We start from the raw sequence: 26,061 nt of genomic DNA, 5'->3' as shown, positions 1-26,061 counted from the left end.
CAGTCAACGACACCATGTTTAGTTCAAGGTGCCTCAAAGAAAGGTACCAAGAACGATTGAAATGGCATGAAGTATTTCCAGGAACTGTAACCTTTGCGAATTAGCTAGTTCTAAGTTGTGCTTGGTTTGCTGTAGTACATTTATATTTACATATATTTTATCAGAGCTTTTATAGTTATTGTGTTGCACGTGCTTTGCACATGCTGTTCACTTGTGTCCGTGACTTGTCTGTTGGACACTCGTTCTACTGCTGTGCATCAGTGTTTTCTGGGCTCCTCAAACTAAACAGCATTGTTTTCTTACCTACAATGAGGATTTTATCTATCACAATTAGCATCGACTTTCAGGACTAAATGTATTTATTTAGCAGGTTTGTACAGCATGAACCGGACCCTAGTGGGGTGTTCCCCGCTGGGACTTCAATTTGTTTCTAACGTTTTTGGATGGGGGAAGGGTGTGTTCCAGCCCTCGCACAGGTGCCAGTTGTGGTGGTTAACTTCTAAAACTGTGTTCTTGGTGGCCACTTCTTCAGCACAATGTGTCAGTTATCTGCCACTGCTCTATCTCTGCCCACCCTATACCCGTTTCCATCAGGACAAACAGGTCCTGAGGACTAAAGCGACTTTTCATGTGTGAAAGCTTATGAGGCAGTCCATTACTCTTCACAAACTTTCCCTCTGCCTCCTTCAACCAAACAAGAGATAGGAGAGGTTAAACCAGCAAGACCCTCATAGGACTGTCAGCTTTGACATTAATCAATCAATCAGCCAGTCAGTTCTTTCTGACACACGTGGGCAGCAAGAAGAGCACGAGGGTCCCGAAAAGGACTGTCACAATGGATCCTGCTCTGCCTCAAGCTTTGCCATATTCTTGCTATAAAGGAACCACAAGAGGGAATCCTTGCTCATTCTACCAAAGTTAAGGCATGGATCTCTCACTGGCCAGGGGCGTTCTTGTGGCAGAGATCTGTCACTTATCAACATGGGCTTTCCATTCATACTTTTGTGAAGCACTATTTCTTGGATTCGTTCTGACCACTCCTTCAGATCCACCACCTGCTGTGGTATCTTTCAAAAGGCAGAAGTATCCATCAGACGAAAATGTTAGCTTTGGTAATGATCTTTTCGTGTGGATACGGTCTACCTGCAGATTCCTCACCAATCCTGTCCACCGCCTCGTTCTGACGGACATTCATAGACTTCTAAAATTAATAAGATTCTAAGTTTAGTTTTCTGGCACTGCATACTTTTATTCGATCGGTCTTTACCTCAAAGAGTGAAAAAATGGACAAGGAACTGATGCCTGGGTGCCTTAGTGGAGCTATGTAACTCCAGTGACTTACCATCTGTACTGCAACCGATATCAAGACAGAAGCAGACCCACTTGCTGGGAGAATTAATGCAACATTATTTATTCATTCAGGTGCTTGGAAATATTGAAAAGATAACTCAAGGGAGGAGGAACCTAGAGATACACAAGTATTCGCCAGAAAACTAGTTTGTTACCAAAGGTTTCTTCTTAGGGAGGCAAGGAAATCAGAAAAGATATCTTTTGGGCCCAGTGATGCTTTGTTGTACGAATATTTTGAATAAGAAGCAAGCCCTGATACAGATTACTAGAGAATCGCGGAACAGATAAATATGTTATGCTGGGCTTTCTAATTGGCTCTTTGCTTTAAAGCGAACTCAAAGTCATATGTCATTCGGACCTTGGGCGAGGGTCTGGGAGCATTGGAGATGTGACATTAAGAACATTTGATTTTAAGTCAAGGAAAGCCAGCCTCCCTGCAAAAGAGCAGTGGTCATTGGAAGAGGGTTTGAGAAATAAGAAGGACAGCTAAAGTCTAGCGAAGTTTCGGTTTTCTCAGCGTTGATGTAATATAGTGTGGGAGATCACAAGCTGAGCAGACTTCCTTGTGTACTCTTGTTTCAATGGGATGTAGGGTTTTGTGACTATCATTTGCAGGTTTTGGATTTGCCAGTACTAAGTGCTTAGTATTATAAGGCTGGAATATTTGCGATTGTAGTTTATCATGGGTGTGGTTTCATCCTCATGCCTGAGGTTTATCTGCTTTTCACCATCACAGTGGTTAAAATGTGGTTTAATGTTGTAGGGTTTATATCAATGATTGTTTTGTGAGGGGATCAGGATCTAGGGTTCTCAAAGTTGGATAGAAATCGATTGAAGTACAGAACTTACAGCAATAGCAAATCACTCAAAAGTAGTAAGGGGTATGGGCCTGGGTACTGTATCCAGAACAAAAGGTATGTGAAGATTTGCGGCTCCTCTTCTGAGCGACATGATATATGCACAGGACCTGAGAAATCAGATTCAGGGACATTTTGAGCTGACTGACAATTGGGAGGTGACATCGAGCATGTCTTGCAGGCAGTAGTCAGAGGTAGATGCACAGCAGAAAGATCAGGTCAGAGGCATAATTGGAGGTTGTTTAGAGAAAAGTTGGAAACAGGTCTTAAAAAGTGTGCTTAAGATAGGGGACGAGGATAAAGAGTGAAATATATCTGCTGCTCACGGTACAGATGTTCTAGGAGAACGTTTATAAGTCCAATAAGCTAATAACAGGACACTGGAATTATGTGGCAAAGTATGAGAACAATGTAGGAGTATTGACTGGCTATATCATATGGAAACAAAAAGCAAATTATGTAGCACACTGCAGTACATTTAATGGCAGCATTGCTTCGTTTTGTCATTTTCATGCATGTAGCACTGGGCAAAGATTACCTCAATAGTGTCAGTTTAAAACCTAAATGCAGGTGTCAGGAAATGGAAGGTGACCAATTACCTTTTGCAAAGGCCGTCCGCTGCTTAGTAACACGAGTGGCAGCAGTGTTAGTCATTTTTTATCCATTTATGCTAGAAATAACAAGTATGTTTTTTCAAATCTGCAAATTATGCAGCAGATGACTGTTTATGTGAGAAGTTTGGCAAATCCATAATTATGTGGAAGACACCTCTGAATTACATAATTCTATTGGCCGTGGCTACTAACCCGAAGACTTCGGATAGCAAATGCCAAATTTACAATACACAAGGTTATAGACTCTAATAGCACTTTAACCCAAAGTAAACATGAGAGAACGAAAAGATGAGATTTTTCCAAAACTCTTTATCGGAAGGAACAGATAGATAATTGCAAATGCAAAGATTTAATGTGAACAAGTACTATGCCCAAATAGGGAAACGATGAGACAGACCCTGGATGTACCGATCTGTGAAACCGAGGTGCACAGGGTGATGCAGGATCTAAAGCCTAATAGGGTTCCAGGACCTGATTGACTGACTAATTCCTTTTATACATATTTCTGCCCTATCTTGACTCCCATATTGTCTTCTAAATTCTGTAATTTGTCTTTGGAGACTAAGACTGTTACCTCTTTTATGACGTACGCTGACATAATATTAATATATAAACCAGGATGCTCTCATGAGATTTGTTCCTCTTGTAGGCAGATCTTATTGTTGAGAACGGATTGTAAAATATTTACTTGAATCCTGGCTTCTGGATCTTATGCTGTTTTTTAATCCATGGGGACCACTTATGTTTTTTTTTTTTTAAAGCAGACAGATGTTTGATAATATGCGAAAAGTATTGTATTTGATAGAGAAAGTGAACAGGAGAGAAAACTCCTATGGTCTTCTGATGCCTGGACAATGGCATTCCTAGAGCCCTCCGGGGTAGGTCCTAAAGTCCTATTGGAGGGTGATGATCACCGTATTTAAAGTCGATTTCAACAAAGCTCATTGTACATAAGCAGGAGGAGAGGGTGTTCCCATTTTGAGATTTGGGTAGCTATCACACCCACTCTTAATGAGGTATATAAAGTCAACTATCCGCATCTCATGGCTGATATTGAGAGAGATCTGGTGAGGAGATGCATCCTTTTTATTTCATGGCTAGATAGTAGGGTTGCAAAAGAAGACTATATTACCATGTTTATCATACTTCTTTCAAGAATCGCTCTCTTCAGTGGCTTTGGATGTATTTTTAAGGGATGGCATTACGTTTAGGACTTTTAGAAGAGTAATTAATGTGCACAAAATCTTAGGTGTCTGCGTCTCCAGACATAGACAAATATTAGGCTGCCAAGTGGGAGCAGTGTTTGAATGATGGCCATGAGAGTCTCAGAAGCACTGGGTCTGTACAGAAGCCATAATGATGAGATTGTCATTATTGGCCAAATTTGGTTTCCTAAAAGCTCCGAGCCCACTGTGGCATAAGTCTCAGACACGGCACGCCTTACCCTAGAAGCGAGGAATGAGGTGCCAATATTTTTCTATGTTCCTTTCACCGAAAACCCCACTGCTCCATAATCACGATTTTACACCAGGGTTAGTAGGAGATCCTTTTCTCAAGAGGAAGGAAGGGGACTGTAGGATATTTGGGGATTTATTTCAGAAGGCAAAAATTAAGCCCTTTGATACCTGCAATTGGGAATATTCATTAGAGAACAGAAACAAGTTACATTACGTCCTAATAAGAACTTAGGTATTATCTGAAGAACATCACTTGCATTGAAGACCCAACATTGTTTTTGAAGTGTTTTGCTTTTATTCTCTTCCACAGATGCTTGATGCCAAATATATATTTCCTATATACTGATGTGGAGGTAGTGTGGCCCTATATGCAATAATGGAAACACCGCTGGGTATCAAAAGTGCAATAACCCAATGACAGAGGTTTTAAAAGCTATCCCAAACTTAATATGTAATGTTAGAATAGAGAGAATGATTACAACTAATATATAATTCGTATTTAACCCCAAACCAGCTAAAACATGTGTATGCTAACATCAAGGGTGAGAGCTGGAGAGGTTGCGGTTGTGAGTTGTAGGACGACGAGTTAGACATTGGCTGGTCATGCCCAGTGATACGGACATTTTGGAAGGATGTGCTAAGTCCTACAAAGGGCTCTGTTGTACCCATTTACATTCGATCCACATACAGGGATCCTGGGCTTGAAACCATTGTTGTCTGTAGCAACGACTAAAATAAATAAATATCTGTGACGTGTATTGTAATGGGAGCTATGCAAACAATTGCAGGCTGCTGGAAGTGCACTCTGCCCCCCTCTGACACAGAAATGGTCTGGGAGATTGTGGTCCATGGTGGTCCTGGTACTCCTGTTATGGCTCATGAAAGGTGAGGGGAGTACATTTTAAATGTGGAAACCATTGATGGACTGCTCGGGCAAGGGATCCTAAGCACTTGTTTGTCCTAAATCAGTGGTCTCCAAACTTTTTAATGCCGCACCCCCCAGTTTGGAAAATAAAAATCCTTGGGCCCCCCTCAGAATTTTTCACAATTATTTTATAAGGAGGGCAATGTTTAAATATGTCTAGGCCTATTTAAACATTGCAGTTAAGTACTGTTACCTTTTTTTAAATGTGATAACAGGCCTTTGTTTTAAGCAGAAGCATGTTATCTGTATAATGCTTCTGTTGGCCAGAGTCTGGTGCCCCCCACTAGGATCACTTGGGCCCCCCCTAGGAGGGCACGCCCCCCAGTTTGAAGACCTCTGTCCTAGATCGCCAAGACTGCACTATTTACTTTGGGAGCAGTAGTATGAAGTGAAAGCCACACATAGCAGTGGCTTTCTTGTAGAGCCCACGTCTGATGCTTTGTTGTGACTTAACTATGGATACTATGAACTTCCTGCTTGGGTGCATGGGAGATTCAGTTTGGCAACCCTGGTGGGTGAGGGGGCTGAGCGGGGCTTGACTGTGAGACGTCGCCCCTGCGGATTACTGAATCTGTGGCCTGCCTAGAGCTGTGAATGTATTTAGAGCTCAGAAGGCATTCTGTTTTGTACAATAATAAAATCAAAGCATAGTTGAAACAAATAATTATCGTATCTCTATTTTGAATAACGTGTAGCGTTGCCAGCAATATACATGAACTGGTTATGTACGTCACCATACAACAGGGATATGACTGCAGTAGAACCAGTGGCTTTCCTGCGCTCCTGCGTTTGAAGCCTGCACATTTTAGATGGCGCTGCCTGACTACATGTTGAAGTACACACTAACCACACAAACTGCCTTGGCGCAGGGCTGAACAGCCAAGAAACCAAACAAACTAATCTTGCATTTTTGCCTGAAGTCAGTGCTTGCGGTCCCCTATCTTAAGACAATGAAGAGTTTATTCTAGATATGGAAAGACAAAGGACAAAGCACGACCTTGCCATCTGGAGATCCGGAATTTGGGAACTGCCAATAAAGCTGTATCTTTTCTCTGAAGATCGCTAGTGGCAATGTAGCGATTAAAGCACAAAAAAAACATACAAAAAACCCACAAATGATGGACGGAATGCGGAAGCAATCAAACATTCACCCCCAGTCACAGATCTGGGTTTAATCCATCAATTCTTTTGCTCACCATGCCACCCCAGTTTGGACCCAGCCATATGCAAATCTGTCTTGACCTTGTTCCCCATGGGAACAGTCCAACCCGAACTGCCAGGCCAGGTCCCCCCTGAACCAGAAACAAGCATCCTGGGACTGGTTTCAGGGTATCACCCTTCATCAGCCAGGCTAGTTTGAATCCAGTGGCACAGTGAACCCAAGACTCACGTATGGGCATACCCGGCGCACTTATGGCAACAAAAGTGATTAAGGCATTTACAAACACTTTGTGTTGGGTTTGCATTACTTTTTTAATGCATAACCAACACAAAGTGTAGTGGTGGGATTGCCACTAAAAGTAATACAAAGCTGTGCAGTGTGCTCCCTTGCCTTACTTTGCATCATGGGGGTGTTCCATGGATGGTGCATGGGCATTTCCATGCAACCACCCACAGCTTTGATGCAAAAATCTATGAACAAAGAACTGTAAACGGGGATTTGCGGCAAAATCCATGTTTTAATTTCTCCTCACTTTTCCCTCTTTGCATGTGTGCTGTATTCTACAGCATGCATACATACATACAAAGGGGGAAACACATTAAAGCATTGTTTCTGTACATCTGGGTACTAGAAAATTATGCCCATAACACAATGCAGACACCCTTGCAGCACAGCATATGGAGCCAAAGGTGCACCAGTGCAGGGAGAGAGAACAGCGCTACATCTTAAAAGATATGGCGCTGTTCTGTTCTCTCCCGTCACAGCAACTTTACTTGCCATGATGTGTGATCTTTTTAGTAAATCTGGGTCTTAGTTTGGAGTTTGAATAATCCGGTGGAAGCTCATTAAGACATTTAAATGCGAGTCCTAAACTGAATGTATGAGCAGTCCTGCGACAAGCTGAGACCTGATCTTGTGTGCTTAAGCCAAGGATGCTTCTACCGGCTGACTATCCGGGAGAGGTGCATTCAATGCATTACAATGGTCCAGGCTTGAATTTATAATGGCTTCCACTACTAAAGCCATGTACCTAATGGAAAGGAATGTTAGGATCAGTCCATTTTCTTTTTTTAACATGGAGAAAGTAACTTCTGGCTACTGATTTAGTTTATGGGGCAAGAGAGGCACTAAAGATTACATCAAGATACTTCACTTTAGCACCAACTGAGAATTCAAATCAAAGGAGGGGAGGCCAGGCGCAGGACTTCCGTTTTTTCACTAGCTAGGTGTAAACCATTTTCCTCGTCCGCCTCTTTACCAAGCCCAAGAACTCAGATACTCGCAATGAGTTGTTGGACTCCTTGTGATTATGCTATAATTCTACAGATCAATCATAATATCTACCAATATATATCTACATATATCAGTAGCATACAACATTCCCAGAAGATCTGAGCTGTAGATCATCTGGGCCAATGTAACATATACGTACAGGAGGATAAGAAGAAATAGAGACCATTGTGAGATGTAACGTTTATCCCAATAATAAGCTACGGTTTGTGGAAAAGAATACGGTGACCCAGTGTCAAAGATGTAGTAAAAACCAATGCTATTAGTTTGTCTTTCCCACTCCGATCTGGCACATTTTCTCCGATATTCATCATCACAGTCTTGGTAACGAGAAGGGGAGAACAGTCAGGCAAAAAATTAGAGCGCAGGGTCGTTGTTTTAACACAGGCTAACCGGCGTCTGCTTCAATAATACAATCTAGGGCCACAAGCGTCTGCTTTAATAATATTATCTATGAATGGCAAGGATGAAATTGAAGTAGGACAGTGTGTGTGTACTGGTGCATTGTGCTAGTGATGTGTGTATCATTTAAAACATCTTAGCATGAATTTGCATCCTGAAAGGTAGGAGGGAGTATGTAAATCTACGGCACTACAATCTACAGCACTACAAATTAAAACTGACTGGTAAAGGAAAGTAACATTTCCTGTTTGCAGCATGTGCTGTTGTTGATCACATGCTTTATACTGACTGAAAATCAGTGCCTGTCCCCTAAAGTGGTGGCTTGCAAGAAGATGAAAATCAAATATTAGACAGGACAAAGTCCCAGCTAATAAAAATCACTGTTTTCTTCTTGTAAAAAAATTCTCTCTAGCTATCTATTAATCGTTCTGTTCATCTGCTCCCTTACCTTGGCGCGAACTGATCCCAGCCAGCTAAAAAGACAATAGCTCAATTTGAATTAGCTGTAGATCCACCTAGCAGGCTACTGTAGCTGCAAACACTATAGATATGGTTCTGTGACATTAAGAAGAGTGGCCAGTGTCTGCTTTGTTCAGAGATGTAGTGCCACTGATTTTCCAAGTTGGGCAACGTCTTCCTTCTTCTCACTAGAGGAAGAAAGGGCTGCTCATGTCACCCCCAAATCTTGTTTTCAATCCTTGCTTTCTGTGTGTTCCCTTTGACTCAGGTGTGATTAACAGTTCTCTCAAGCCATCGGCATTCATCAAGCTAGATTACTTTATTTAAAGTATTTCTATAGCTCTGATCTAACCTATAGGCATTGGAGCACTTTACAGATAGCATGTGGCCACCGTCTTGCATAAGGAGAGATTTCAAGTGCATACATTAACCAGGGAAGTAAAGTCTGAAGTGGGGTTGACCATAGGACAAAAGGTAGATTTTGGAACAGCATTTCCTTCTTTGAATCCCACTGACACAATTCTACCTGACTAACTGGACAGCTGTCTGACTGGAGAATATGTTATCACAACTTGTATATCTATGGAAGACAAATTCTGGAAAGGATTATGTTACTTGCCCTGTAAGCCTCTGTTTGTGGCACGTGGTGCTGTAGATTCACATGCTCTGCATACTCTTGCGATCTAGTGTTGTGTCCGGAGTGGTGCAAGTTGTTTTTCTTTGAAGAAGTGATTCTACTCACAAGATCGAGTGACTTCTACTCTTGGTGATATTGCACATGGGCATCAACTCATTTGTCAGATTGCTTTCCCGCAGGCAGGTGAGAAAGGACTGAAAGGAAGGAAAGTGTAAGAAAAAAGATGTCCGTGCAAAGTGTAAATAGATGTGTGTGTGTATATATATATATATATATATATATATATATATAATAATGTAACTGCAATAGCTCAGGTGTTTGGGAAGGAGGGAGGGCACATTTGAATCTACAGCACCACATGCCACGAACAGATGCTTACAGGGTAAGTAATCTGTTTGATGGCATGTGTGGCTGTACATACACATGCTCTGCATAGACTGTAAAGCAGTACCTCCACAGAAGCAGTGGCTAGCCTGTAGGAGTTGCAGTAGACTGGAAAAGTGCGCATAGCACTGCCTGACCTACATTAGCTTATTGACCTGCTAGAACATCCACACAATTGTGGTTTGTGAATATGTATGGTATAGACCATGTAGCTACTCTACAAATGTTAGCAATAGGAATGTTGCCAAGGAAAGCCATAGTAGCCCCCTTTTTACTATTAGAGCGAGCTTTAGGAGAAAGATGCAAAGGTCTCTTAGCATAGCAAGTTTGAATGCATTTGAATATCCATCCAGCTGTTCCTGATTTGGATATTGGGTTACCCTTGTGAGGTGAGTAAAAAGCAACAGAGTGGTTTGGTTTTCCTAAATTCTTTAGATCTGTCAATATAGAACATGAGTGCTCTTCTAACATCCACTGTGTAAAGGGCCCTGTCTGGAACAGAGTGTGGTTGAGGGAAGAAAACTGGTAGCTCAATTGACTAATTAAGGGGAAACTGAGAAATCACAGCAGGAACAAATTTAGGATTAGTTTGAAGGACTACTTTATCCCTGTGGATTTGGAAGGAAGTTTCTTCCAGGGTTAATGCCTGGGGCTTACCAACATGCCTGGGTGAAGTGATGGTGACAAGAAAGACACTTTCCATGAAAGACAATTAAGTAGACATGAGTAGAGTGGTTCAAATGGGGAACCAATGAGTCTAGGGAGCACAATGTTAAGGGTCCACGAAGGAGTTAGGGGTACCCTAGGTGGAATAACATGTTTAAGTGCTTCCATGAAAGCTTTAATGACTGGAATCCTTAACCAGGAAATATGTTGTCTATTCTGGTGATATGCAGCTGTAGCTGCAAGATGTAGGTAAATTAAGTGTAGGTGAGATTTGCTTTCTGCTAGAGGAGCAGGTAGCAGACCATTTCTTGTACTGTAGCTTTCATGAGATCAAGACATTTGGGTTGGCAGTAACAAACAAAACATTTCCATTTTGCAGTAGAACAGGCTCTAGTTTTGGGCCTACAGGCTTCATTGAGAATGTTCATACATTCTGCAGGCAAGTCCAGGTAGCCAAACTCTATGACCTCAGGAGCCATATAGCAAGGTTGAGTGACTTGTGGTCAGGATGCCTGATTTGTCCTTGATTCTGAGTGAGAATGTCTGGCCTGTTGGGGAGCTTCTCGTGTGAGACTACTGAGAGATCCAGGAGTGTGGTGAACTAAGGTTGGCGTGCCAGTTGTGAGCTACAAGGATCATGGTGAGGGATGTTTGCCTGATCTTCCAAACAAGGATCGGAATGAAAAGGAGAGGTGAAAAAGCATAGGCAAGTATCCCTGACCAACTCATCCATAGAGCGATTCCCTTGGATAGTGGGTGTGGATACCTGGAGGCAAAGTTTGGGCATTTTGCATTTTCTATTGTGGCAAAAATGTCTGTGTTGGGAGTTCCCCACATTTTTAAGTATGATTTGAAGCAAGTTTGAATGCATTTGAATACTTTGTGGGTAGAGTCCCCACATGTGGACTTGTTGCTGCATCCTGCTGAGCAGGTCTGCAAAGTTGTTGTCCGTTCCCAGCAGATAGTCCACCAACAGGTGAATGTGGTGGTGAAGGGCCCAATTCCATATGGGCTGAGACAGGTTTGATAGTCGTGAAGACCGTGTTTTCCCCCATTTTTGTAAGTAATACATAGCTGTCATGTTGTCCAACCAGACCAAGACAACTTTTCTGAGTTAGGTGTGAGAGGAAAGCTTTCAGCACTAGGAATACCACCTGAAGTTCCACGTGGTTGATGTATACGGACTGGTATTTGGTGTCCCAGATTGCCTGCACAGTCAAGTCTTGAAGGTAAGCACCCCAACCCATGTGCGATGCGTCTGTGGTCAATGTAATGGGAGGCACAGGGTCTAGAAAAGGCCACCACTTTAGGAGGTTGTTGTTGTTTTACCACTGGAGAGAAAGGTGAGTCTGATGGTCTAACAACACTTGATCTTTCAGGTGACCCTGTGAGTGAGACCATCGTCAAGACAAATGGTGGACTGTAGGGGATGCATGTGTAGTCTGGCATGAGGAACTGTGGTGATGCAAGAAGCCATCATCCCCAACAGAGGCATAATGGCCCCGATTGTGTAAGATTGTTTTTCTTGAAACTGAGGGAGAAGTGACTGAAAACTATGTACTCAAGCTGAATTGGAATACACAAGTTCTAATTCTGCATTCAGAATTCTCCTAGGTAAGGTTGAACCTGTAGTGGCTGGATATGATATTTTGGAATGTTGAGAGTAAATCCCAGATTCTGAAGGAGATCCACTGTTAAGTGAGTGTGCAGTTGGCACTGGCGTAACGTACTTGCTTTGATGAGCCAGTCGTTGAGATAGGGAACGATGTGAACGTTCTGCCTGCACAGGTGTGCAGCGACTACTGCCAAAAATTTGAGGAAACCCTGGGAGTGGTTGTGACTCCGAATGGAAGGACTTTGAACTGATAATGTTTTCCTGCCATGACAAATCTTAAGTGTTTTCGATGTGCAGGGTGAACTGGTATGTGAAAGTAGGCATCATTTAGAACTAGAGCTGTCAAAGTCGCCTTGCTGTAAAAGTGGGATAACATCCTGAATAGTGATCATTTGGAAGTGTTCTGCGAGGATGTATTTGTTTAGAGGTCGGAGGTCCAGTATTGGTCTGAGGGACCAGTCCTTTTTGGGAATCAGGAAGTATAGGAAGCATGCCCCTGAGCCTTGATGTTCTTGTGGAACAGGTTCTATGGCCCCTTTGAGAAGAAGGGCTTGGGCCTCTTATTTGAGAAGTGTTAAATGTTTCTGAGAGAGTCTGCAAAAGTGAGGGGGAATATTGGAAGGAGTGGTGATGAGTTCCAGACAATAACCATGTTGGATAATGGCAATGAGCCATTGGTCCGTGTTGATGTTGTCCCAGGTGGTGTAGAAATTTTGGAATCTTCCCCCAACAGGTGTTGTATGATCAGGGAGAAGGTGTAGGTAGTCACTGCTCGGTAGTAGAGGAGGATCTGGGTTTAATGGCACTCTTTCCTCTTCCTTTGTTGTTGGACCCCCTGTAAGAGCCTCTGTAGAAGCCTTTAGTGCAGGAGCACTGAGGTTGTCAAGGGTGTGAGGTAGATGCCTGTCGATGACGATTTGTATACCCCCCCTGTACCCAGGATGAAGAAAGGAGCCCCTCTGTGTGTTCATTTGGAGGGCACCCATGGCCTTGACAGTGTCAGTGCACTTTAGTTTCTATAGAGTGGTATCCACCTGTGGCCCAAACAGGTGCTCTTTATCAAAGGGAATATTGAGAACTGCCTGCTGAACCTCAGGTTTAAAACCTGAGCATCTCAGACAAGCATGCCCACTTTGAAGGACGCTGGTATTTATGCCCCAAGCCACAGTGTCTGCTGCATCAAGGGTGCACCTAATGGGATTATTAGTGATGGTCTGGCCCTCGGAGACAATTTGTTGTCCCCGCTTACAGTGCTCCTTAGGGAGGTACTGTAGTAACTCCTCCATCTCATCCCAATGGGCTTGACCATACCAGGCCAAAAGGGCTTGATTCTTGGCAATGTGTCAATGATTAGCAACCTGTGCTGCTACCGTCTTTGCTGCAACATCGATCCTCTTTCTCCCCTTTTCTAGGAGAGGAGAAACACCAGTGGCCTGGCTGTTAGCTCATTTACGGCTCACTGTGGAGCCGGTGGTACCTGTGCCCTGATGTAAAGCAGGTCAGAGGGGGCCGCCTTGTATTTCCTGTCCTCCTGTGGCATAATCACCCTGGAGCGTACAGGCTCCTAAAGATATCTTCTGCAAGCCTAAGCATACCAGGGAGCATGGGGAGGTATTGTGTATCTCTATGTGTGGTGGGCAGGGTGTCAAACAAGAAATCCTGCTCAATGGGGCCTTTGTGCAGCTCTGCATGGCGAAAGGCGGCTGCCCTAGCAATTACCTGTTGGTGAGAGGTAGTGTCTTCTGATGGTGAGGGGCGTGCGAGGTGAAGGTCTGGGTCATTTGAGGGAATGGGATCGGGGTTATAGGCATCCCAAGGGTCAGTGTCATCAAGGAGACACTCTAAATCCCCAGTGTAAGATTGTGGTGACCCCTGAGGAGTGTCATCCCCTGTATAGGCGATGGTGGAGGTTGAGGAGGGAAAAGGGGTAAAGGTGAGGAAGGGGTGGAGGAGGTGGTGAAGAATAAGATGGAGGTGGGGGGGGGGGGGGGGGGAGGGAAGGCCTGCGAGGTGGGCTGGTAGCCTTGTCATTTGTCCTCTTTTTTGAAGGACAGGAACGTCCAGGGCCTCTTGAAAGGAAAGTTTCCTTTTGGGGAGCACAGGAGAGGAAAGTGTGGCAATGATCCGACCTGTGCCTTCTTGGAAATCTGAGTTTGCGCTGTCTAGCGTCCATTTTCTCCAGAATCGGCTTAACTGTGGAGGGGCTTGTGGAGTCTCTGGCTTTCGATATTTTTCGCTCCAGAGGTTTCGGTGCAGAAGGATTGTGCTTCAGAAGTTTTATCTGCACAATGTCAAGGCTGATGCTCGGTCCTGAGGTTCAGATCAATACTGAAACGAACTCTCAGTCTGAGGCTGTTGAGGATGAAGCCAATGGTGTGGCTTTGGCCTTAGCAGCCATTTTCGGTGCCAAACGGACCATGGCTGGATGGCATTGGTGGACCAGCAACCTCTGTGATGGGCTGTATGGCCTTTTTGGAGAATTTGTGCGGGTCACTAGGGGCCACAGTACTCATGCGCCTGGCAGAGGAAACTTCTTGGCTTTCGATGTCGAACCCGACATCCGACTCAGAGCTGTCCTGGATGGAAAAGGCTTTCTCCTCCTGTGCTGGTTCCTCCTGAGCAAGTTCCTCTCCAAATAGGTCTGGGGTGTTGTCTGGTATCTTCTGGGCCATTTCCAGCTAACCAGCTTGTCGATCCTGAAGGGTCTTTTGCAGCCGCAAAGACTTGCAGTGTCACAGTGGACCTCATGGTGGTCCGTAGAGAGGCAGAGGTTGCCCAAGAGGTGTTGGTTAGTGTGCTGGAACTTGGAGTGGCACCAAGGACAGAAGTGGAATGGAGTCCGTTCCATCAGGGGAATGTTCCCGTCGGTGCCGGGGCCACATGGAAGGCAAGCCCAAGGCTGACGCTGGCTCCCCAAAGGCAGTTGGTCAGATCCCAAAACGATGTAAGCAGAGAGAACCCTAAGATAGAGAAGCGAGATTGACAACAATACTGTTGGAATAAAACAGAAAAGATTGGGCGGAAAAAAACCGAACAGAGTCGAAAGAAGGAGTGGAGGCACACACGTCTGAACCCGAGAGTGGAGAGAAAACAATCTGACAAAGGAGCCGATGCCCAATGGCATTATCTCATGGGGAGAAGTCATTCTATCTAATGACTCCAAATACTTAATCGTAGAAAAACAACTTGCACCACTCCGGACTCAACACTAGATGACAGGAGTATGCAGAGTATGTATATCTACAGCCACACATACCATTGAACATTACAGTTAGAGATAAGCAACTTGCCATGCCACCTAAGGAGTAGGAGGAGGTGCAAGGATTTGCTAACTGGCAGCAAATACGTTTCTCACTACTGAAGGAATTGATGTAAGCATGACTATTGGAATTTCTCCCCGAGTCTTCCATGTGGAGCACTACTAAAAGCAACAAAGAGAGTGGAATAAGTAGGTTTCCCCAGTGCAAATTGTAAAGAATGACACCGGAGGATACCATGAAAGAAGGGGCACAGAGGGGAACTGCAAAGGGAAGCTACACCAAGCCAACACATACATAGATACCAATAGGTAATAGATAAGCAAGAGTGGAGTAAGAATGCAGTGTAAAGCTCTCTGACATTTTAATGACTGAGTCTGCGCTATACAAACCATGAATAAAATGGGCCCCAGAGGGGGCAGTGCAAGTGGAGCCCCCAGAAACAATTCACAATGGTCTCTCAATGTCGCCCAATAGGACAATGCAAGCAGGGCCCCATTTGAATGTAATTAGAGTCTCCAGGGAGGAAGCTTTAGCAAGCTTTTGCAGAGTTGTTTCCTTTAATCAAAATAAATTATAGGAGATACTTGGAACATAATGAGTGGAAACTGGCTCATATGCACACACAGCAGTGCCACTGTGACCTCCAATAACTTACCCTCCACACCAGATCACTTTCCACCCCTCTCCAACCCTGCCGATCCCCTACCGACTACCCAGTTCCCTTGACACCACATATTCAATCTACCGTCATTATTTGTGTCCATCTGACGAAAGATCTTTTCTGTTCTTTTTTCTGGAGTTGACTCATCTTCCGGCATCTTCATCACAGAAGACACCATCTTGTAAATGGCCTAAAACAGGGAAGAGTAAAGAGGAGAGAAAAAAAACAACAAAACAAGTAAGACACAATTCCCCAAAATTATATACAAAAGGAAAACTGCTCAAAATTAAAAAAATGCAGAACACCCCCACACCAAATTCCTTATTATCGTTTGAGGATATCAGGCCCCGTCAGATAGTGTGTGAAGACTCACAAATACACAAACAGCTGGCAGGAGGTAGGTACAAATTAAAGGAATAGGCACTTTGGAACAAAGTGCTTTATAAACACAAATAAATATGAGATTAACAAGTTACTCACGTAAGTAACACTCTTTGTAGTGGAGACTCTATCATATTCCTCACCTTAGAACACTCCCCAGGTGTCAGATTTGATCTTTTTTTTTTTTTACAACAGTAGCGGTGTCATGAGGCTCTGCGTCCACTCCACCATGGCAGGGATGGAGAGGAATGGCATGTAAGCTCCACCCTATGTGCCAATGCCTGGTTAAGTGTGCTGGATATAACTTAGAACTTTTTTTATATGTTTAAAAGACCATATCACTGAACAGGGACGTGGAAGGGCAGTGGGGAAACTGCAGTTAGATTGCGTATTCACCAGACTGTTACAAAAAGTAAGTACATTTTCTTAATATGGATACTTCTAACTGCAGATTACTAAGACTAGAATATAAACTAAAGGAGGGATTGTTGAGTGGGCTCAGACCAGAAAGTCTTTCAGGACCGAGAAGGCAAAATGTGTTTCTGTCTAACCTGGCTGTTAAGGTAGTAGTGCTTGGTGGACGTGTGCACGACTGTCCGGTCATAGACTGGTAGATATCAAGGACAGGCACTCATGTGAGAACGCAGTGGTAGCAGCCTTAGCCCTTGTGGAATTTGCTCTCAGGTGGTCCAGAGGCTGCTTTTGGTCAGTGCATAGCAGATCTTAATTCAGAGGACTATTCACTTTGACAAGGTCCTCTTCTGCACGGCCTTCCCTTTCATGTCTACCAGATCCCCACAAAAAGCTTCTCATCCACACAGTGGTCCTTGGTATGACCAGTGTAAAAAAAATTGGGGTCCAACAATTGGATCCTCTCCTACTCTTTCAAGACGTGAGATGGAGCTGGTAGAATGACGGATTGCCCAGCATGGAAGGGCGTCACAACTATCAATAGGAAGGTTGCTAGAGTCCTCAGCATCAACTTGTCTGGGAAAAAGGTGGTACAAGTGAGCTACCCTCTGAAACAAAGGCTGTAGTAGAAGTCTGTACACATGATGTTACGCGCTCAGTATTTGCTGGCCAAGGGGGTGCTAGGAAGAGACCTGCTGATTGTTACCAGTTTAGAGACCCCTGAAATACCTGTCGGGGTCCGAAGGCATGCCAAAGAAAGCCAGAGGGGCACTGAAAATGTGCAGCATAGCTTCTTTGAAGGACTTGATTTGCTGCAGAGTCAGTGATGGTCCAGGCAATTTGCAGTGCCTCAGGACCAACTAAGGAATGGCTTCCATGACTGGGCATATTGAAGGAGTGCATCTGACATTGTGACACCATCACACCTACTCTTTGGAGTCATAGAGGCCAGGAGAGGGGGGGGGGGGGCAGAGTGATTCCCACTTCACTTTCCTTATGTTTTCATTTAGAATTGGACTTCAACTTACCAGAGGACTTTGAGTAAGAAGTTGAAAGGTCACAGAAGTGGCCTCGAGACTGGGACAGAGTCCGGATTCACGACTAGGAGCGGGATCTATACAAAGGCTGCAATATCTTGTGTGTGGAGGCCTCTTACTGCGCCTCTTAGTGTTGGATAGCCTTCAGTTGCTTGATGGTGCACTTACCACATAACTTTGAGCCATGTCTGAAACTCTGACACCAAAGACACACCTCGTGCAGGTCCAAGGACCTCTGCTTCCTGCAGTTCTGACATTACTGGGAACCCTTCATTTTCAGAGGGGACATTTTTTCCTTAGCATACTGTGAAATTGTTTCAGAAGTCTTCAGAAAAAAGACAAAAATGGGAGCGGAACTCCAGGTCCGTGTCCGGAGGTGTGGAAAGAAAGGAATGGACATTAGTGTGCAGGGTTGACACTGATAAGAGGCTCAGTTCCATCACTTCTGGGGTGGTACAGAAACAACATGGAGCAGCACGACACCACATAGGGCCGTGCAGGAGTACTGCTAAAAAAATTAAAAAACATACCTCTGGATCCAGTCTAGCACCTGGGAGTATTCTAAGGTGAGGAATCTGCAATCACATGTTTTCATCAGAAGCTTGCAATTGAAAGACCAGCGGGGACCAGCAATTGGTATAAATTTAGTAACTAAGATCAGTTAAAAATACTCAGTGCAAACTAAGGACTGGCAGAAGAGGTATACAAACTAAAAACAACAGCAGGGGGCGCAGACAACTGCAGCACAACAGAAGATACATCTATACCATTCCGCTCTCAGAACCCCGTTACACCCCCAATCACTCGCTGACAGTATTTTTACCTTTGATCCCCGATAGTGCCCTGTTGCTTTTTGTCTAGGTTCGATGTATGCAAATGCCATTCACAGACCCGCATAAACGCAGTACAATTTCGATGCAAAGCGTACACGTAGAGGGACTCGCGTGGTCTATGGCGTGCAACCCGTGACAGAGGCACTGATTACCATTCTAGCCTGTGGGACTAGATTGTATATTAGTTTACAGAAAGATGGTCAATGACTATATAAACTTTAGCCCAGTGTTCGGCTAAAGTGTACATCAGGGGTCATTAAACTGAGGGCGGAGGGCAGATGACGCAGGAAGAGGTTGAGTCAACCATGACAGAAGCTCTCTCAGCCTTTTCATAGACATCTCTGAAAACCAGAGACATTTTGACAATCTCTTTTAAATGGTATTACTGAACGCCATGACAATGTATGAAATGTTAAGTATGTTCATGTGTGAACATAAAAGTTAAAATGGGTATTTTTGTCGAACGTTTTTGGTACTCGGGTTCGTCAAACACTTGGAATCGTTGGCTCAATTCCACTGTTTGACATATCAACTGTTTATAATGAGAAACAGCAAAGCACTGCCCAATATTAGTCTTTGTTTACATTTATTAGAGTAAATTACCCCCAAGCCGCATTGCAGTATTTAGTTTGCTCATCAAATTTAAATAAAAATTGGGAGACAGTTACGTCGTCATTTCGGCAGACCCAACTAATCGTAAGCGTCCTGCAAGAGCTACATGCGTTTCATAATAAAGGCCGGGAGGGGGCATTAGTACACCATGAAGCTGACTATTGCGGAAGATGTCATATTTTACGCATATATCATTTGCCGGGTTCATAATTTTCTTGGAGTGGAGGAGCAAGGCCCTAATTACAAGTAACAACGCATATTCTCTCCACATACGTTTCTTAGTGTGCGGCAACAGTGGATTTGCGTGCACACTTTTCGACTGAGTGCAGAATCAAGAGTGAGGAGACTTTTAAAAGAGCGATTACGGGGGTGAGCTGAGCTCCCCACTTCAGAGGCAGGAGTTATGGAGACAGACATCGGAGGCAAGGAACTAAAGAGGCCGAGCAACGATTATTATGAAAACACCAGCAAAAGTCCTCTGCGCCTTAGCACTGAAAGCTGAGGCTTACCAGCACTGCTTCAATTTCAAAACATGTTTAGAAATACTGTAAAATATACATATATATATATATATATATATATATATGGAAAATGTCACTTACCCAGTGTACATCTGTTCGTGGCGTGAGACTCAGTAGATTCACATGCTGTGCACATCCCGCCATCTAGTGTTGGGCTCGGAGTGTTACAAGTTGTTTTTCTTCGAAGAAGTCTTTTCGAGTCACGAGATCGAGGGACTCCTCCCCTTTCGGCTCCATTGCGCATGGGCGTCGACTCCATCTTAGATTGTTTTCCCCGCAGAGGGTGAGGTAGGAGTTTTGTATATAGCAATAGTGCCCATGCAATGGAGTAAGTATGTATGTACATGTGACTAAAAGTGATATATTTACAGATTTACAAATTTACAAGTTTAATTTTTTGTCAACTTCTAACGGCTACAGGCTCCCAGGGAGGTGGGAGGGCGCATGTGAATCTGCAGCGTCTCATGCCACGAACAGATGTACACTGGGTAAGTGACATTTTCCGTTCGATGGCATGTGTAGCTGCAGATACACATGCTGTACATAGACTAGTAAGCAGTTATCTCCCCAAAAGCGGTGGATTAGCCTGTAGGGGTTGAAGTTGTTTGAAATAATGTTCTTAGTACAGCCTGACCTACTGTGGCTTGTTGTGTTGTTAACACAACCACGCAGTAATGCTTGGTAAATGTATGAGGCGTAGACCATGTGGCTGCCTTACATATTTCAGTCATTGGTATGTTTCCTAGAAAAGCCATGGTAGCACCTTTCTTTCTAGTGGAGTGTGCCTTTGGTGTAATAGGCAGTTCTCTTTTTGCTTTTATATAACAGGTTTGAATACATTTAACTATCCATCTGGCAATGCCTTGTTTGGATATTGGATTCCCTGTATGAGGTTTTTGGAAAGCAACAAACAATTGTTTTGTTTTGCAAATTTGTTTGGTTCTATCAATGTAGAACATTAGTGCCCTTTTGATGTCTAATGTATGTAATGCTCTTTCAGCTACAGAATCTGGTTCTGGAAAGAACACTGGGAGTTCCACTGTTTGATTTAAGTGGAACGGCGAAATGACTTTAGGTAAGAATTTTGGATTTGTGCGTAGAACAACTTTGGGCCATATTTATACTTTGACGCACAATCTAACGCCGGCTAACGCCATTCTGAAGCGCCATGCGGGCGCCGTATTTATTCAATGACGTTAGCCGGCGTTAGCCGGTGGAGCTGCCTGGTGTGCGTAAAAAAAAATTACGTACACCAGGCAGCGCCGGCGTAGGGGAATATGGAGCTTGGGTGTAAAAAAATGGGGCAAGTCAGGCTGAGGCAAAATTTTCGCCTCAACCCGATTTGCGCCATTTTTTTTTACTCCCAACCCCCATTGAAATGACTCCTGTCTTCGCAAAGACAGGAGTCATGCCCCCTTGCCCAATGGCCATGCCCAGGGGACTTATGTCCCCTGGGCATGGCCATTGGGTATAGTGGCATGTAGGGGGGCACAAATCAGGCCCCCCTATGCCACAAAAAAAAAAAAAATAATAATAGTTACCTGAACTTACCTTAAGTTCCCTGGGATGGGTCCCTCCATCCTTGGGCGTCCTCCTGGGGTGGGCAAGGGTGGCAGGGGGTGTCCCTGGGGGCATGGGAGGGCACCTCTGGGCTCCTTCTGAGCCCACAGGTCCCTTAACGCCTGCCCTGACCAGGCACTAAAAAACGACGCAAAAGCGGCTGGACGTCATTTTTTTTGACCCGCCCACTCCCGGGCGTCATTTTTGCCCGGGAGTGTAAATACGGCGCACATGCCTCGGAGTCATTTTTTAGAAGGGAACGCCTACCTTGCATATCATCAACGCAAAGTAGGTGTCCACGCTAAAAAATGACGCAAACTCCATGAACTTTGTCGCTAGACGCGTCTAACGCCAGAGTATAAATATGGAGTTCGTTTTGCGTCGAATTTGCGTAAAAAAAAACAACGCAAATCCGGCGCGAACAGAGTATAAATATGGCCCTTTATGTTTGTGTATTTGTATAAAGGGTTCTTGTATGGTAAATGCCTGTATTTCACTTACTCTTCTGAGAGATGTGATAGCTATTAGAAAGGCTACTTTCCATGTTAAGTACTGTATTTCACATGAGTGCATGGGTTCAAATGGTGGACCTAGGAGTCGTGTTAATACGATGTTGAGGTTCCACGAAGGAACTGGTGGTGTTCTTGGTGGGATAATCCTTTTCAGACCCTCCATAAATGCTTTTATGACTGGGATTCTGAATAATGAAGTTGAGTGCGTAATTTGCAGATAAGCCGAAATTGCAGACAGATGTATTTTAATGGATGAAAAAGCTAACTTGGACTTTTGTAAGTGTAGTAGGTAGCTAATGATGTTTTTAGCAGATGCGTGTAATGGTTGAATTTGATTATTATGGCAGTAATAAACAAATCTTTTCCACTTATTTGTGTAGCAATGTCTTGTGGTTGGTTTCCTAGCTTGTTTTATGACCTCCATGCATTCTTGTGTAAGGTCTAGGTGTCCGAATTCTAAGATTTCAGGAGCCAAATTGCTAGATTGAGCGATGCTGGATTCGGGTGTCTGATCTGCTGTTTGTGTTGAGTTAACAGATCTGGTCTGTTTGGCAGTTTGATATGAGGCACTACTGACAGGTCTAGTAGTGTTGTGTACCAAGGTTGTCGTGCCCAAGTTGGTGCTATCAGTATGAGTTTGAGTTTGTTTTGACTCAATTTGTTTACTAGATACGGAAGGAGTGGGAGAGGGGGAAAAGCGTATGCAAATATCCCTGACCAACTCATCCATAACGCATTGCCTTGAGAGTGAGCCTGTGGGTACCTGGATGCGAAGTTTTGGCATTTTGCGTTTTCTTTTGTTGCAAGTAGGTCTATTTGCGGTGTTCCCCATCTTTGGAAGTAAGTTTTTAGTATTTGGGGATGAATTTCCCATTCGTGGATCTGTTGGTGATCCCGAGAGAGATTGTCGGCTAACTGATTTTGAATTCCTGGTATGAACTGCGCTATTAGGCGAATGTGGTTGTGAATCGCCCAATGCCATATCTTTTGAGCTAAGAGACACAATGGTGTCGAGTGTGTCCCTCCCTGTTTGTTCAGATAATACATTGTTGTCATGTTGTCTGTTTTGACAAGAATGTGTTTGTGGGTTATTAGAGGTTGAAATGCTTTCAACGCTAGAAATACTGCTAGTAGTTCTAAGTGATTTATATGAAGCTGTTTCGGCCGAGTGTCCCATTGTCCTTGTATGCTGTGTTGGTTGAGGTGTGCTCCCCACCCTACCATGGAAGCATCCGTTGTGATTACGTATTGAGGCACTGGGTCTTGGAAAGGCCGCCCTTTGTTTAAATTTATAGTATTCCACCATTGAAGCGAGGTGTATGTTAGGCGGTCTATCAACACTAAATCTTGAAGTTGACCCTGTGCTTGTGACCATTGTGATGCTAGGCTCTGTTGTAAGGGCCGCATGTGTAATCTTGCGTTTGGGACAATGGCTATGCATGAGGACATCATGCCTAGTAGTTTCAGTACAAATTTTACCAGGAACCTTTGGTTTGGGTGCATGGTCTGTATTACGTTTTGGAATGCTTGTACCCTTTGTGGACTTGGAGTGACAATCCCTTTTTTTGTGTTGATTGTTGCTCCCAAGTACTGTTGTGTTTGACACGGCTGTAGGTGTGATTTGTTGTAGTTGAGTGAGAACCCTAGCTTGTGAAGGGTTTCTATAACGTACATTGTGTGTTGTAAACACCGTTCTTGCGTATTGGTTTTGATTAACCAATCGTCTAGATACGGGAACACATGTATTTGCTGTCTTCTGACATGAGCTGCCACTACGGCCAGGCATTTTGTAAAAACTCTTGGTGCTGTTGTTATTCCGAACAGCAACACTTTGAACTGGTAATGTACTCCTTGGATTACAAACCTTAAGTACTTTCTGTGGGAAGGATGTATGTGTGTATGGAAATACGCATCCTTGAGGTCTAGTGTTGTCATGTAGTCTTGTTGTTTGAGCAATGGGATCACGTCTTGCAGTGTCACCATATGAAAGTGATCTGATTTGATGTAAATGTTTAATGTTCTGAGATCCAGGATGGGTCTTAGAGTTTTGTCTTTTTTGGGTATGAGAAAGTACAGGGAGTAAACACCCGTTCCTTTCTGATGAATTGGTACTAGTTCTATTGCGTCTTTTTGCAACAACGCTTGGACTTCCAGTTGTAATAGATCCATGTGTTGTTTGGACATGTTGTGTGTTTTCGGTGGGACATTTAGAGGGAATTGTAGGAATTCTATGCAATAACCATGTTGGATAATGGCTAGGACCCACGTGTCTGTTGTTATTTCCTCCCAGTTTTGGTAAAAATTTGTTAGTCTCCCCACCACTGGTGTTATGTGTTGGGGATTTGTGACACTGGAGTCACTGTTTATTTTGCGGTGTCTTGGGACTTTGGAACTTCCCTCTAGTTTTAGGGAACTGTCCCTCTCTGTATTGTCCCCGAAAACTTCCCCTCTGATACTGGCTCTGGTATGTGGGCCTGGTTTGTGAGGTTGAGGGTTCTGTGCTTTGTCCTCGAAACCCCCCCCTCTAAACTGTGTTTTGCGAAATGTGCCTCTGCTCTGTGGGGAGTAGAGTGCGCCCATGGCCTTGGCCGTGTCTGTGTCCTTTTTAAGTTTTTCAATAGCAATGTCTACTTCCGGCCCAAACAACTGCTGTCCGTTAGAAGGCATATTCAGCACCGCCTGTTGAATTTCTGGCTTGAATCCTGAGGTGCGTAGCCATGCGTGTCTCCGTATGGTGACCGCTGTATTTACAGTTCTTGCCGCTGTGTCTGCTGCGTTCATTGCCGACAGTATCTGGTTATTAGAGATACTCTGACCTTCTTCCACCACTTGTTGCGCACGCTTTTGGAACTCTTTGGGTAAATGCTTGATGAAGTGTTGCATTTCGTCCCAATGAGCTCTATCGTATCTTGATAGCAAGGCCTGTGAATTGGCAATGCGCCATTGGTTGGCTGCCTGTGCCGCAACTCTTTTCCCCGCTGCGTCGAACTTGCGACTTTCCTTGTCGGGTGGTGGTGCATCCCCCGATGTGCGTGAGTTCGCCCTTTTGCGAGCTGCACCTACTACCACTGAGACCGGTGTTAATTGCTGCGTGATGTACACAGGGTCTGTCGGTGATGGTGTGTACTTTTTTTCCACCCTCGGAGTGATGGCCCTGCCTTTCACAGGCTCTTGAAAGACTTGTTTGGAGTGTTTCAACATTCCCGGTAACATAGGGAGACTCTGGTACTGACTATGCGTGGACGACAGAGTATTAAACAAAAAGTCATCTTCAATTGGTTCTGCGTGCAGGGTGACATTGTGAAATGCGGCTGCTCTGGACACCACCTGTATGTAAGCAGTACTGTCCTCAGGTGGTGATGGCCTCGCTGGGTAGCAGTCGGGACTGTTATCTGATACAGGCGCATCATAAAGATCCCATGCGTCAGGGTCATCTTGGCTCATCCCTGTATGCGTTGGGGACTGCATCATTGGTGGAGTGGCCATTGGTGATGGTTGTGGTGAGCGATGTGGTGATGGTGGCGGAGTTACTTGTCTTGCCACCTTTGCTTGTGGCTGTTTGTCTTTCTCTTGGAAAGCAAGTTTCCCTTTCATTCGGATTGGAGGGAGTGTTCTTATTCTCCCTGTTTCTTTTTGAATGTGGAGCCTTCTTTGCGTGTAATCTGGCTCCCCAGCTTCTAACACTTGGCCAAATTTGTGTCCTTGCAATTGTGAGGACAGTCCCTGCTCCTCAGTGTAGGAACTTGGTTTCGGCTCCGAAGCCGGATGTTTCGGTATCAAAACTTTTTCAACCGTCTTTTTCGGCTCCGAAGACACTTTTTTGGCTTTCGGTGTTCCGATTTCTCGGTGCCGGTTTCTCGATGTCAAGATTGCTCTGACCCGTTGTCTTGGGGTCGAGCCTGTCTGTGCCGGTATCTCGACCGGAGTCGGAAGACTTCGACATGTGCATGCCCTTTTTCAGTGCCGATGGCCGGTCACCTAATTTTCGGGTTAAGCCATGGCCTGCTGGCGGTGGCGTCCCCTGGGCTTTTATGTATTTTCCATGAGTTTTGGCCAGGGGTGTTCTACTCACAGTTTTCGGCGTCTGTTCGGTTTCGGCTTCGTCCGAGTCTGAATCCACGATGGAGAAGGTTTCCTCTTCTTCCAAGTGTTGGTGTCCTGCCGACGCCATTTGAAGTCTTCTTGCTCTCCGGTCTCTTAGCGTTTTCCTCGACCGAAACGCTCGACAGGCCTCGCAGGTATCCTCTTTGTGTTCGGGAGACAAACACAAATTACAGACCAGATGCTGATCTGTGTAAGGATACTTGTTGTAGCATTCGGGGCAGAAGCGGAATGGGGTCCGTTCCATTAGCCTTGAAGACGCACAAGGTCGGGCTGATCAGGCCCCGCCGGGGAATCGAAACCCCGAAGGGCCACCGGAGCTCTTCCAAATTCGGTGTCGATCTGTTTTAACTA

At 44.5% G+C, this 26,061-nt stretch overlaps 1 protein-coding gene across 3 annotated transcripts in view; it reads right to left on the bottom strand.

The window, feature by feature from the left end:
* Positions 1-26,061, bottom strand: part of HPCA (hippocalcin) — a 133,261-nt gene that overhangs the window by 51,119 nt on the left and 56,081 nt on the right. For all 3 annotated transcript variants that reach the window (XM_069223399.1, XM_069223400.1, XM_069223401.1), the window contains exon 4: positions 15,824-15,929. In XM_069223399.1, the coding sequence (XP_069079500.1) occupies positions 15,824-15,929 (106 nt within the window). The remainder of the gene's footprint in view (positions 1-15,823; positions 15,930-26,061) is intronic.

This window comes from Pleurodeles waltl, chromosome 3_1 (genome assembly GCF_031143425.1).
Source record: "Pleurodeles waltl isolate 20211129_DDA chromosome 3_1, aPleWal1.hap1.20221129, whole genome shotgun sequence".
Lineage (NCBI taxonomy): Eukaryota > Metazoa > Chordata > Amphibia > Caudata > Salamandridae > Pleurodeles > Pleurodeles waltl.
The sequence above is the reverse complement of the archived record's forward strand: the minus strand, read 5'-3'. Positions and strand labels throughout refer to the sequence as shown.